At 39.8% G+C, this 12,754-nt stretch overlaps 1 protein-coding gene across 3 annotated transcripts in view; it reads left to right on the top strand.

Annotated features, from left to right (window-relative positions):
* The window catches only part of RECK (reversion inducing cysteine rich protein with kazal motifs), a 130,888-nt gene that overhangs the window by 58,396 nt on the left and 59,738 nt on the right, over positions 1-12,754 (top strand). For all 3 annotated transcript variants that reach the window (XM_075271091.1, XM_075271090.1, XM_075271092.1), the window contains one exon: positions 4,223-4,402. In XM_075271091.1, coding sequence (XP_075127192.1) covers positions 4,223-4,402 — 180 coding nt within the window. The remainder of the gene's footprint in view (positions 1-4,222; positions 4,403-12,754) is intronic.

The following is a 12,754-nucleotide window of genomic DNA, read 5'->3' as shown; positions in this document are numbered from 1 at the left end:
TACCTGACTTGTGACTCCTTCATAGATCAGACTCAGACATCACATACAAGCCAGCACATACACTATACCTGCTAATGATTGGCCAGGATTACAGAGCCCCCTGCAGGAGTAGAAGATACAGTGTATATAGCAGCTGCAGGCTGAGAAACTCAGATGAGACCTGATACCTGACTTGTGACTCCTTCATAGATCAGACTCAGACATCACATCACAGTAGAGCTGATTGGATGAGACTCTTGCAGTAATTGTCATTGACAGCATCTCCACCAATCAGAGCTTCTGAGGGAGGGAACTTCATAAAGCTGCTGAAGTCTGGAACGTTCCTCCCTCAGAAGCTCTGATTGGTGGAGATGCTGTCAATGACAATTACTGCAAGAGTCTCATCCAATCAGCTCTACTCCTCCTCTACTTTGTGCAGGACTTTTCTCTCTGATGATTTTTTGGTAAAATCTGCAGCAGGGTCTCCTATGGAAGATTAGTTGAGGTTCTTTGGAGCTTATTGGTGAATTTTTGTAGCACAATGTTGTAGGTCCCGCCCCTTTACTGTGAGTCTACGCCCCTTTTTTCACAAGTTTTAAAAGTATTTAAAACACTTGATAAATGTGGTGCCCAACATGTTACAGGGTTTACTTGGTTAAAATGATACTAGAATTCTGGAGCATTTCACTTGATAAGTTTCCACCATTGTATGTGCTGGCTTGTATGTGATGTCTGAGTCTGACTTCTGAAAGAGTCACAAGTCAGGTATCAGGTCTCATCTGAGTTTCTCAGCCTGCAGCTCCTATATACACTGTACCTTCTACTCCTGCAGGGGGCTCTGTAATCCTGGCCAATCATTAGCAGGTATAGTGTATGTGCTGGCTTGTATGTGATGTCTGAGTCTGATCTATGAAGGAGTCACAAGTCAGGTATCAGGTCTCATCTGAGATTCTCAGCCTGCAGCTCCTATATACACTGTATCTTCTACTCCTGAGTGTCAGCAGGGGGCTCTGTAATCCTGGCCAATCATTGGGAGGCATAGTGTATGTGCTGGCTTGTATGTGATGCCTGAGTCTGATCTCTGACGGAGTGAGAAGTCAGGTGTCAGAGTCAGGTATCAGAGACAGTTGTCAGAGTCAGGTATCAGAGTCAGGTGTCAGTTGTCAGAGTCAGGTGTCAAAGTCAGGTATCAGAGTCAGGTATCAGGGTCAGGTGTCAGAGTCAGGTATCCGGGTCAGGTGTCAGAGTCAGGTATCAGGGTCAGAGTCAGGTATCAGTGTCAGGTGTCAGAGTCAGGTGTCAGAGTCAGGTATCAGGGTCAGGTATCAGGGTCAGGTATCAGGGTCAGGTATCAGGGTCAGGTATCAGGGTCAGGTGTCAGGGTCAGGTGTCAGGGTCAGGTGTCAGGGTCAGGTGTCAGAGTCAGGTATCAGAGTCAGGTGTCAGACAAATCAGATGTCAGAAGTCAGGTATCAGAGCTGTAAACTAGCATTAATCTGATGTTTGACTCTGATATCTGAGGATGTCCTAATATGGACACTGTATGTGTGAGTGCGTATGTAGTGATACAGACAATGTGATGTGTTGTGTATGTAGTGATACAGACAATGTGATGTGTTATGTGAGTGAGTAGAGTGAGGGCTACTCCTGAGGTGCAGGCAGGTTGAGGCAGGAAATGCCAGGCAGTGTGTGTGAGTCTATAGCTGGGGCTAGGAGTCCTGCTTTTGTGAGTCTCCTGCTAGGAAGCCATGTTGTTTAGTGGCACCAAAAGTAGCCTGTGACTCAATCCTAAGGGAAAACTATGTTTGTGGAAAATTGCACGCAAATCCGTCCAGGCATTTTAGCGTGATTGAGGAACAAACATCCAAACTCACAAACATCCAAACACACAAACTTTCACACTTATAATATTAGTAGGATACACATACATATATACATATTACATATACATATTACATATTACATATACACATATATACATATATACATATTATATATATATAATGTTGGCTTTACTTTATGGCTCATTATTTTGGCTGAGTCTGCCATAACTTGTATATACTTTTATACGGTTGAGTGTATTGTTGAATGAATATACAGTATAACTCTAATTATCTACGGTACCATATTTGACATTTTGATATGCAATTAAGCGTATTGAAATTGGGTGACTAGAGATTGTTTATTTGATCCTTTCACTCCCATGAAATCTTCTTAAATTTTACAAATGAGGAATATGCTGCATTTTTCTTATATTTTTTGTTTTTATTTCACTAAGGTCACATTTTTATTTTTCTTGTATGTTAGGGTCTGATGAAGGTCCACGACTAGGACCAAAAAACGTTCAACCCTTTTTATGGATTGCATATTCTTGTCTTAAATAAAAATTGGATTCACTTTTTTTGCACAAATTCCTGAGTGCCAGATACCTTTTTTCTTACATATATTAGGGTGAAACCCTCTCAGTGCACCTACTTATATAGGAGTGCCGTGGCTTTTTACAAAACCTGGGTGAATGTATGGCCTCCTAAGGCTGTAGCTACCTCCACATTATATCAACTTACCTGTGGCCTACTCACTCTGCTGCCACCTCCTTATTCTGCCACTGGGTGACTGTATGGCCTCTTTATGATGCTGCCAACTCCTCTCTCTGCCACTAGGTCACTGTATGGCCTCATAAGGCTGCTGCAACCTCCACACTCTTCCACTGGGTCACTGTATGGCCTCAAAAGGTTATTGCAACCTACCCATTCTGCCACTGGGTCACTTTATGGCCTCATAAGACTGCTGCAACTTCCACACGCTGCCACTGTATCCAAATAAGTGAGGTCTGCAGCGGTTCTAAGAGCGAAGCTTGTCATTTGTGTATCATACTTATTCACTGTATTGTTTGACTATCACAGCAGACTCCCCATGTGTGTTACTGCAAGGCACAGTGTTCTACACTACTATACGGGCTCTCTGCAGCCAGGAAATAGCTGTTCTTAAACATTATTCGCCGCAAATCAATTCAGAATGAATCAAATCTTTTTGTGAAATCTGGAGAAGCAGACAAATCAATTTTTCCAAATCTTCACTCATCTCTAGTCACCAGGTTCAAAGTATATTAAACTAGCAACACAGTTGTATATGTCATACTCAACTGATTATAATGCTTTTTCTCCATGGAACTTTGTGCCTCCATTGCAAAGATATTAATTTGTTCCAGAATCGACCAACAAGGGTGACTCAGTTGCTTCAAACTGCCATGGCCCTCGCTGCTCTAATATGTCTTCTTCTTTTCCTCTATTGATTTACTGGGCCAGGTGAGATTTCAGCTTAGCTCCCTGGACCTGTCATTCCAAGAACGGAGCAAGAAAGGGGGAGCAGAATGGAGTAGTGTTGACCATAGTGGTGTAGAGCAAGGGAGCTGCCCTCAGTGTTCCATATTTCTCATCTGCATATTCTGAAATAAATGAATATCTCTGCAATGAAAACACACATTTTAATGTGGGGGGAAAAAAAAATTACAATTAGGTGACACTGACCTATCCAAGTATTAGTTTCACCTTTCAAATTCTGTGAAAGGTTGCATAAAACTGGAGATGGTGGAGGCAGTTATAGTTTCTTTTTACAAATTAATCAAGTGAATCTGAATAATTATTTTATAAGTATCCACATTGTGAGGGTGTGAACCTAGAGGGCGCTGTAGAACGACCCAATACAGGGTTAAAAAGGACCTGGACGACACCCATAAGAGAGAAAGGGGATCAACTCCAGAGAGAGTGCACAAAGCAGGAGAGTGCTGCTGGTGACCTGCAGGAGCAGGTGGACTGGGCGAGTTGGAGGCAGACAGGAGGTCTGTCCCAAGAGAACTGGTATCCAGAAAGGACTTTGAGCCAGACTGGTGAGAAGAAACCTCAGAGTATCTTGCCCTTGGTAGAATAGACAGGGTTCAAGGAGTGAGTTAGTGCCCTGTGTGTGGGCTAGACTGTTTGTTATTTTTGTTCCTGTTTAAAGCTGAATAAAGCCACTTATTTTGGTTTGCATTACCGGATCTGCTGTTTTTTTGGCACCCAGCGCCACCAACACCTCTGTAAATTCTGGAAAATCGCTTGCCTTTGAAGCTTTGCTACCGCCAATTGTCACAACATGTACTTCAGAGAAATCCAAGTTATCAGTGTATTATTGTTTCTATAATATTCCAAAATCTTGTTTAATGTGCCTTTCTTCATCAGTTTTATGATATATATTTTCTATATAGGTTGCAAATTGGGAGAAGCATCTGACTTTCTTGTACGGCAAGGAGATCTCATTCAAGTTCCATCGGGGAAAGTGGGTTGCTATAAGATCTGTTCTTGTAGACTTAGTGGTACATTGGAATCCTGCATGGAAATGAGTTGTATGGATCAAATATCATGCAATGTTGATGGACAATACAAAAGTAAGTACTATGCAACAACTTACCAGTTATACTAGAAAGCTGTGCACTAAATTGTATTATATATTAACCCTTTCCTGTTGCAGTCAAATATTCATTTTTCATTTTTGATGCCCTGCCTTCCAAACTACATAAATGTGTTATTTTTCCATTCACAGAGCCATACGAGAGCTTAATGTTTGTAGGACAAATTGTACTTTGTATTGAGATTATTTAATGTTCCATACGATATACCAGAAAGCTGGGAAAAAAATCAGTGAGATAATTTTCTCCAGAAAAAAATGTCTTTGTGCAACTTTCTCACAGGCTTTGTTTTCACATTTTTAGTATTTGCTCAAAAGGACTTGTCATCTGTATTTTATGGGCTGGTACAATTCCAGGAATACCAAATGTATTTTTTTTTAAAGTTTTAATACCTTTTTGGTGTTTTTTTTTTCACATTCGCCATATGGTAAAAATATTTTTACTGACTGGGCAGTATGGATGTTTTTGTTGTTTATTTGTCTTTATTTCAAATCTAGGGAAAGGGGACAATTTAAATTAAATGTTATATTTTCAAAACTTTAGCTTCCTAGGGGGCATGAACCTGCAGTGTTCTTTCTGACTGTAGGTCCCATGAACTGCAATACAACTGTATTGCAGGTTTTGAGAGATTTGCTACATAGCTGTTGAATGAATAGCTATAATACAATGAAAAGAAGGCTCCCGGCTGTCAACGAAACAGGACAGCGCCTGTGACACCCTACAACGATAAAGGTACAGGGGCCTTTTTTTTTTTTTTTTTACTTTGAGGGGGTCCTGGCTTGCAAGGCCCACCAGACTTCCATTGTATTCTACTGTAGTGGATGTTGGGCTGTGATTAAAATAATTGAAACAAATTTCACTTTTTTTTTCACAAGTAAAACATATACTTTAAAATTTAAAAAAAACAACAACTAAATGTGTGTGTGTGTGTGTGTGTGTGTGTGTGTGTGTGTGTATATATATATATATATATATATATATATATATATATATATATATATATATATATATATACAGTCCTATGAAAAAGTTTGGGCACCCCTATTAATTTTAATCATTTTTAGTTCTAAATATTTTGGTGTTTGCAGCAGCCATTTCAGTTTGATATATCTAATAACTGATGGACACAGTAATATTTCAGGATTGAAATGAGGTTTATTGTACTAACAGAAAATGTGCAATATGCATTAAACCAAAATTTGACCGGTGCAAAAGTATGGGCACCTCAACAGAAAAGTGACATTAATATTTAGTAGATCCTCCTTTTGCAGAGATAACAGCCTCTAGTCGCTTCCTGTAGCTTTTAATCAGTTCCTGGATCCTGGATGAAGGTATTTTGGACCATTCCTCTTTACAAAACAATTCAAGTTCAGTTAAGTTTGATGGTCACCGAGCATGGACAGCCCGCTCTCAAATGATCTGAAAACAAAGATTGTTCAACATAGTTGTTCATGGGCAGAATACAAAAATTTGTCTCAGAGATTTAACCTGTCAGTTTCAACTGTGAGGAACATAGTAAGGAAATGGAAGACCACAGGGACAGTTCTTGTTAAGCCCAGAAGTGGCAGGCCAAGAAAAATATCAGAAAGGCAGAGAAGAAGAATGGTGAGAACAGTCAAGGACAATCCACAGACCACCTCCAAAGAGCTGCAGCATCATCCTGCTGCAGATGGTGTCACTGTGCATCGGTCAACAATACAGCACACTTTGCACAAGGAGAAGCTGTATGGGAGATTGATGAGAAAGAAGCTGTTTCTGCAACCACGTCACAAACAGAGCCCCCTTAGGTATGTAAAAGCACATTTGGACAAGCCTGTGGACTGTTGAAACAAAGATTGAGTTGTTTGGTCATACAAAAAGGCGTTATGCATGGCGTCCAAAAAAAACAGCATTCCAAGAAAAACACTTGCTACCCACTGTAAAATTTGGTGGAGGTTCCATCATGCTTTGGGGCTGTGTGGCCAATGCCAGCACCGGGAATCTTGTTAAAGTTAAGGGTTGCATGGATTCCACTCAGTATCAGCAGATTCTTGAGAATAATGTTCAAGAATCAGTGACGAAGTTGAGGTTACGCCGGGGATAGATATTTCAGCAAGACAATGATTCAAAACACCGCTCCAAATCGACTCAGGCATTCATGCAGAGGAACAATTACAATGTTCTGGAATGGCCATCCCAGTCCCCAGACCTGAATATCATTGAACATCTGTGGGATGATTTGAAGCGGGCTGTCCATGCTCGGCGACCATCAAACTTAACTGAACTTGAATTGTTTTGTAAAGAGGAATGGTCCAAAATCCCTTCATCCAGGATCCAGGAACTGATTAAAAGCTACAGGAAGCGACTAAAGGCTGTTATCTTTGCAAAAGGAGGATCTACTAAATATTAATGTCACTTTTCTGTTGAGGTGCCCATACTTTTGCACTGGTCAAATTTTGGTTTAATGCATATTGCACATTTTCTGTTAGTACAATAAACCTCATTCCAATCCTGAAATATTACTGTGTCCATCAGTTATTAGATATATCAAACTGAAATGGCTGCTGCAAACACCAAAATATTTAGAACTAAAAATGATTAAGATTAATAGGGGTGCCCAAACTTTTTCATAGGACTGTATATATATATATATATATATATATATATATATATATATATATATATATATATATATATATATACTAGCTTTTACCCGCGACTTCGTCTGCGGTGATTTGAGAATTGGGCGGACACAGACGTGTGAAACTATAAAAGTGCTTTAAAAAGTTTGCTGGGATAGCAAATGTGATGTGTTATATTGTGTATGTAGTGATACAGACAATGTGATGTGTTATATTGTGTATGTAGTGATACAGACAATGTGATGTGTTATATTGTCTATGTAGTGATACAGACAATGTGATGTGTTATATTGTGTATGTAGTGATACAGACAATGTGATGTGTTATATTGTGTATGTAGTGATACAGACAATGTGATGTGTTATATTGTGTATGTAGTGATACAGACAATGTGATGTGTTATATTGTGTATGTAGTGATACAGACAATGTGATGTGTTATATTGTGTATGTAGTGATACAGACAATGTGATGTGTTATATGATGGAAAGCTATATGTAAATGTGAGTGAGTAGAGTGAGGGCTACTCCTGAGGTGACAGTAAGGAGTGTGCAGGCAGGTTGAGGCAGGAAATGCCAGGCAGTGTGTGTGAGTCTATAGCTGCGGCTAGGAGTCCTGATTTTGTGAGTCTCCTGCTAGGAAGCCATGTTGTTTAGTGGCACCAAAAGTAGCCTATGACTCAATCCTAAGGGAAAACTATGTTTGTGGAAAATTGCACGCAAATCCGTCCAGGCGTTTTAGCGTGATAGGATATATATATATATATATATATATATATATATATATATATATATATATATATATATATATATAATACAGTACAGTACAGACCAAAAGTTTGGACACACCTTCTCATTCAAAGAGTTTTCTTTATTTTCATGACTATGAAAATTGTAGATTCACACTGAAGGCATCAAAACTATGAATTAACACATGTGGAATTATATACTTAACAAAAAAGTGTGAAACAACTGAAAATATGTCTTATATTTTAGGTTCTTCAAAGTAGCCACCTTTTGCTTTTATTCCTGCTTTGCACACTCTTGGCATTCTCTTGATGAGCTTCAAGAGGTAGTCACCGGAAATGGTTTTCACTTCACAGGTGTGACCTGTCAGGTTTAATAAGTGGGATTTCTTGCCTTATAAATGGGGTTGGGACCATCAGTTGTGTTGTGCAGAAGTCAGGTGGATACGCAACTGATATTCCTACTGAATAGACTGTTAGAAGTTGTATTATGGCAAGAAAAAAGCAGCTAAGTAAAGAAAAATGAGTGGCCATCATTACTTTAAGAAATGAAGGTCAGTCAGTCCAAAAAATTTGGAAAACTTTGAAAGTGTCCCCAAGTGCAGTTGCAAAATCCATCAAGCACTACAAAGAAACTGGCTCACATGAGGACCACCCCAGGAAAGGAAGACCAAGAGTCACCTCTGCTGCGGAGCATAAGTTCATCCGAGTCACCAGCCTCAGAAATCGCAGGTTAACAGCAGCTCAGATTAGAGACCAGGTCAATGCCGCACAGAGTTCTAGCAGCAGACACATCTCTACAACAACTGTTAAGAGGAGACTTTGTGCAGCAGGCCTTCATGGTAAAATAGCTGCTAGAAAACCACTACTAAGGACAGGCAACAAGCAGAAGAGACTTGTTTGGGCTAAAGGACACAAGGAATGGACATTAGACCAGTGGAAATCTGTGCTTTGGTCTGAAGAGATCTTTGGTTCCAACCACCGTGTCTTTGTGCGATGCAGAAAAGGTGAACGGATGGACTCTACATGCCTGGTTCACACCGTGAAGCATGGAGGAGGAGGTGTGATGGTGTGGGGGTGCTTTGCTGGTGACACTGTTGGGGATTTATTCCAAAATTGAAGGCACACTGAACCAGCATGGCTACCACAGCATCTTGCAGCAGCATGCTATTCCATCCGGTTTGCGTTTAGTTGGACCATCATTTATTTTTCAAAAGGACAATGACCCCAAACACACCTCCAGGCTGTGTAAGGGCTATTTGACCAAGAAGGAGAGTGATGTGGTGCTATGCCAGATGACCTGGCCTCCACAGTCACCAGACCTGAACCCAATCGAGATGGTTTGGGGTGAGCTGGACCGCAGAGTGAAGGCAAAAGGGCCAACAAGTGCTAAGCATCTCTGGGAACTCCTTCAAGACTGTTGGAAGACCATTTCCAGTGACTACCTCTTGAAGCTCATCAAGAGAACGCCAAGAGTGTGCAAAGCAGAAATCAAAGCAAAAGGTGGCTACTTTGAAGAACCTAGAATATAAGACATATTTTCAGGTGTTTCACACTTTTTTGTTAAGTATATAATTCCACATGTGTTAATTCATAGTTTTGATGCCTTCAATGTGAATCTACAATTTTCATAGTCATGAAATACAGAAAACTGTTTGAATGAGAAGGTGTGTCCAAACTTTTAGTCTGTACTTTATATCTTATAATTTTCCATAAAAAATATACAAAATTCATATTTGTTTACCTTTTAACTGACCTGTCTTTGTTTTTATAGACATCAAATTAAGAAATGAACACACACATATTTGTTTAATTCACCTGGTGAATCATCAAAAACCGCTTTAGGCTAAGGCCCCATGGCCCAGAAACGCTGCACCAAAGCGCTGCGGGAACAACCGCGGTATGAATGCATTGCGGTTCTTCCCTGCAGCACTTTGAACAGAAAGTTCACGTAGTTTTACTCTGCAGACTTTCTGTTACAATTATATCTACGGAAATGCCGCTGGCGTTTCCATAGACATACTTGACATGCTGCGATTTTCAAAAACGCAACGGTTTTGGAAATTGCAGCGTGGCCGCACTGCGATTTATTTATTTACTTTATTTTTTTTCCCGCAAGGTGGGCATGGGATTCACATGAATCCCATTCACTTTGTAAGTACTGCAAAACAATTAATATAGAACATGGACAATGGAATCATCATACGTAAAAAAATGATTTATTTGAAAATATTAACCCCTTCCCGCCGATGGCACTTTTTGACTTCCTGACCAAGCTCGATTTTTCAAAACTGACATGTGTCACTTTATGTGGCAATAACTTTGGAACGCTTTAACTTACCAAAGTGATTTTAAGATTGTTTTTTCGTAACACATTGTACTTCATGTTAGTGGTAAATTTTGGTTGATATGTTTTGTGTTTAATTATGAAAAAATTGGAAATTTGGTGGAAATTTTGAAAAATATGCATTTTATAAAGTTTGAAATGATGTGCATTACATACAGATAGTCAGACCGCCAAAATTATATCATAAATCTCATGTCCCAAATCTCTGCTTTATGTCGGCATCAAACTTTAGTCACCCTTTTAATTTTTACAGACATTATAAGATTTACAAGTGAAACAACAATATTCAAAATTTTCAAGAAATTTCCAAAACCCATTTTTTAAGGGACTAATCCAGTTATGAAGGCGTTTTGAAAGACCCTTGTATTAAACCCCCCATAAATCACCCCATTTTCAAAACTGCACCCCTTAGATAAGCCAAAACAACATATACCTAGTATTTTAACCCTATAAGTGCTTAACAGGAATTAATACAAAATGGAGGTGAAATTTTCAAATTTGAATTTATTTTACTAATATTTTCGTTTAGCCCTAGAATTTGCACATTCACAAGGGGTTAAAGGAGAAAACGCGTCCCACAATTTGTTAGGCAAGTTCTCCCGACTACCATAGTACCCCACTTGTGGGTGTAAACTAATATATGGACGCACAGTGAGACGCAGGAGGGAAGGCGCGCCAAAGAGCTTTTAGAGGGCAGATCTGGCTGTGATCAGTTTCAGGGACCATGTCGCATTTACAAAGCCCTTGAGGAGTCAAAACAGTGGAAACCTCTAGAAAGTGACCCCATTTTGAAAACCGCACCCCTCAAAGAATTTATCAAGTGATGTAGTGAGCATTAGTAACCCCGAAGTGAATATGTAAGCTGTGCGGAGTAAATTGGGCACACCAAATCCCATTCTATTTTCCCACTAGCAACTATGACGCGGACGGGGAAGAGGGGCATTCTGGGGGATCAGCACTGCTGTATTATCTGTCATAGGCTCTAAATATGGGGTGTCCCCTGAAAACGCTCGCACAGCTTATACATTTCCTTCTAGTCGCAGCCACTTATGTCCTAATGATTTGGCGACTTTTGGGGTTTTTGTCTTCACATTGTACAAGGTAGATTTTTATTTTTATTTTCTGGCAATGTGGCCATATGAGGGCTTGGTATTTGCGGTATTAGATGAGCTTCTCAATGCCACCATTTTGGGGCCTGTAACTTATTGACTACATTTTATTAACTCTTTCTGGGTGGGATGTAAAAGGAAACATCAATTCTGGCATTGCTTTTTAGCATTTATTTTTTTTCCCGTGCAGCGTACAGCATAGGTAACATGTTACCTTTATTCTGTGGGTCGGTACGGTTACGGCGATACCTCATTTATATTATTTTTTAATGCGTTGCTATTTGTGCAGAATAAAATTCAATTCAGGGAAAAAAATCTATTATTTTTGCATCACCATTTTCTGAAAGGCATAACGTTTTTATTTTTCGCTAGACAGAGCTGGTTGAGGGCTTATTTTTTGCGGGAAGACCTCTTCTTTTTATTGGTACCATTTTGGTTTTCATCTGACCATTTGATTATTTTTTATTGAACATTTTGTAAGGGAAAGGTGGTGAATAATCATTATTTTGTGCGGTTTTCTACGTTTTTTTTTTACGACATTCGCCGTTCGGGTTAAATAATGTTTTAATTTTATTGTTCAGGTTATTATGGACGCGGCGATACCAAATATGTAATGTTTTTTTCTATTTTTCTTTATTTTACATAATAAAACATTTTACATGTGGAAAATGGGATTTTTGGGTCTTTATTTATTTCTATTTTATTTTACACTTATTTAAACTTTTTTATTTTTACTTTTTTCAAACTTTTTTTTTCTGTCCCCATGGGGGATTGAAGCAGTGATCGGCTGATCACCGCTTCACTACATATACACTGCAATACACGTGTTACACGTGTATTGCATTGTATAGGAAGCTGTCAGCCTGTGTAGACGCACAGGCTGACAGCTTCATTTACGGCAGGATCAGCCAGGTGCGAGGATGGGGTAAGTGAAGGGGCAGACCCGGGGTCACTGATCAGACCCCGGACTGCCCCCTACGAACACCGGCACCCCCCGAAACTGGCGCCATTTTAGAACGGAACCCCAGAGGTGCCGGCGGTCATGTTGATCGCCGGCATATCAGGGGTTAACACCCGCGATCGGACCCGGTTCCGACCGCGGGTGTCACGGGGCATTGTCAGCCATGTATTACGGCTGACACCCGCTGTGCATGGTGCGCACACAGTTTCTGGTTTGCGGGAAGCCCTTCCCTGCAGCGCCGTACTATTACGGCGAATGTCGGGAAGGGGTTAAAAAACATTGATACAACACAGTACAAAGACATAAACATATACATATAAGGGGACCAATTCTGCCTGTCAAAAAACATACGTGGTAGTTGAAAAAATGTGTAAATATGTAACAAAAATGTAATCCAGCAATGGAGTATGGTGATAAATAATAGCCTTTAGCAGAGAAATCAACATAAGTGAGTGTTTATATGTAGTGAAGTGGCAGATTTCATATAGGAATTAATATAGATAGCTCTGCATAAGGACAAGTATAAAAAATACTGTGGATGCTGGAAAA

The sequence above is a fragment of the Leptodactylus fuscus genome, chromosome 4 (genome assembly GCF_031893055.1).
Source record: "Leptodactylus fuscus isolate aLepFus1 chromosome 4, aLepFus1.hap2, whole genome shotgun sequence".
In the NCBI taxonomy this organism is placed as follows: Eukaryota; Metazoa; Chordata; class Amphibia; order Anura; family Leptodactylidae; genus Leptodactylus; species Leptodactylus fuscus.
Note: the sequence above shows the minus strand (reverse complement) of the source record. Positions and strands in the feature narration are given on the sequence as shown.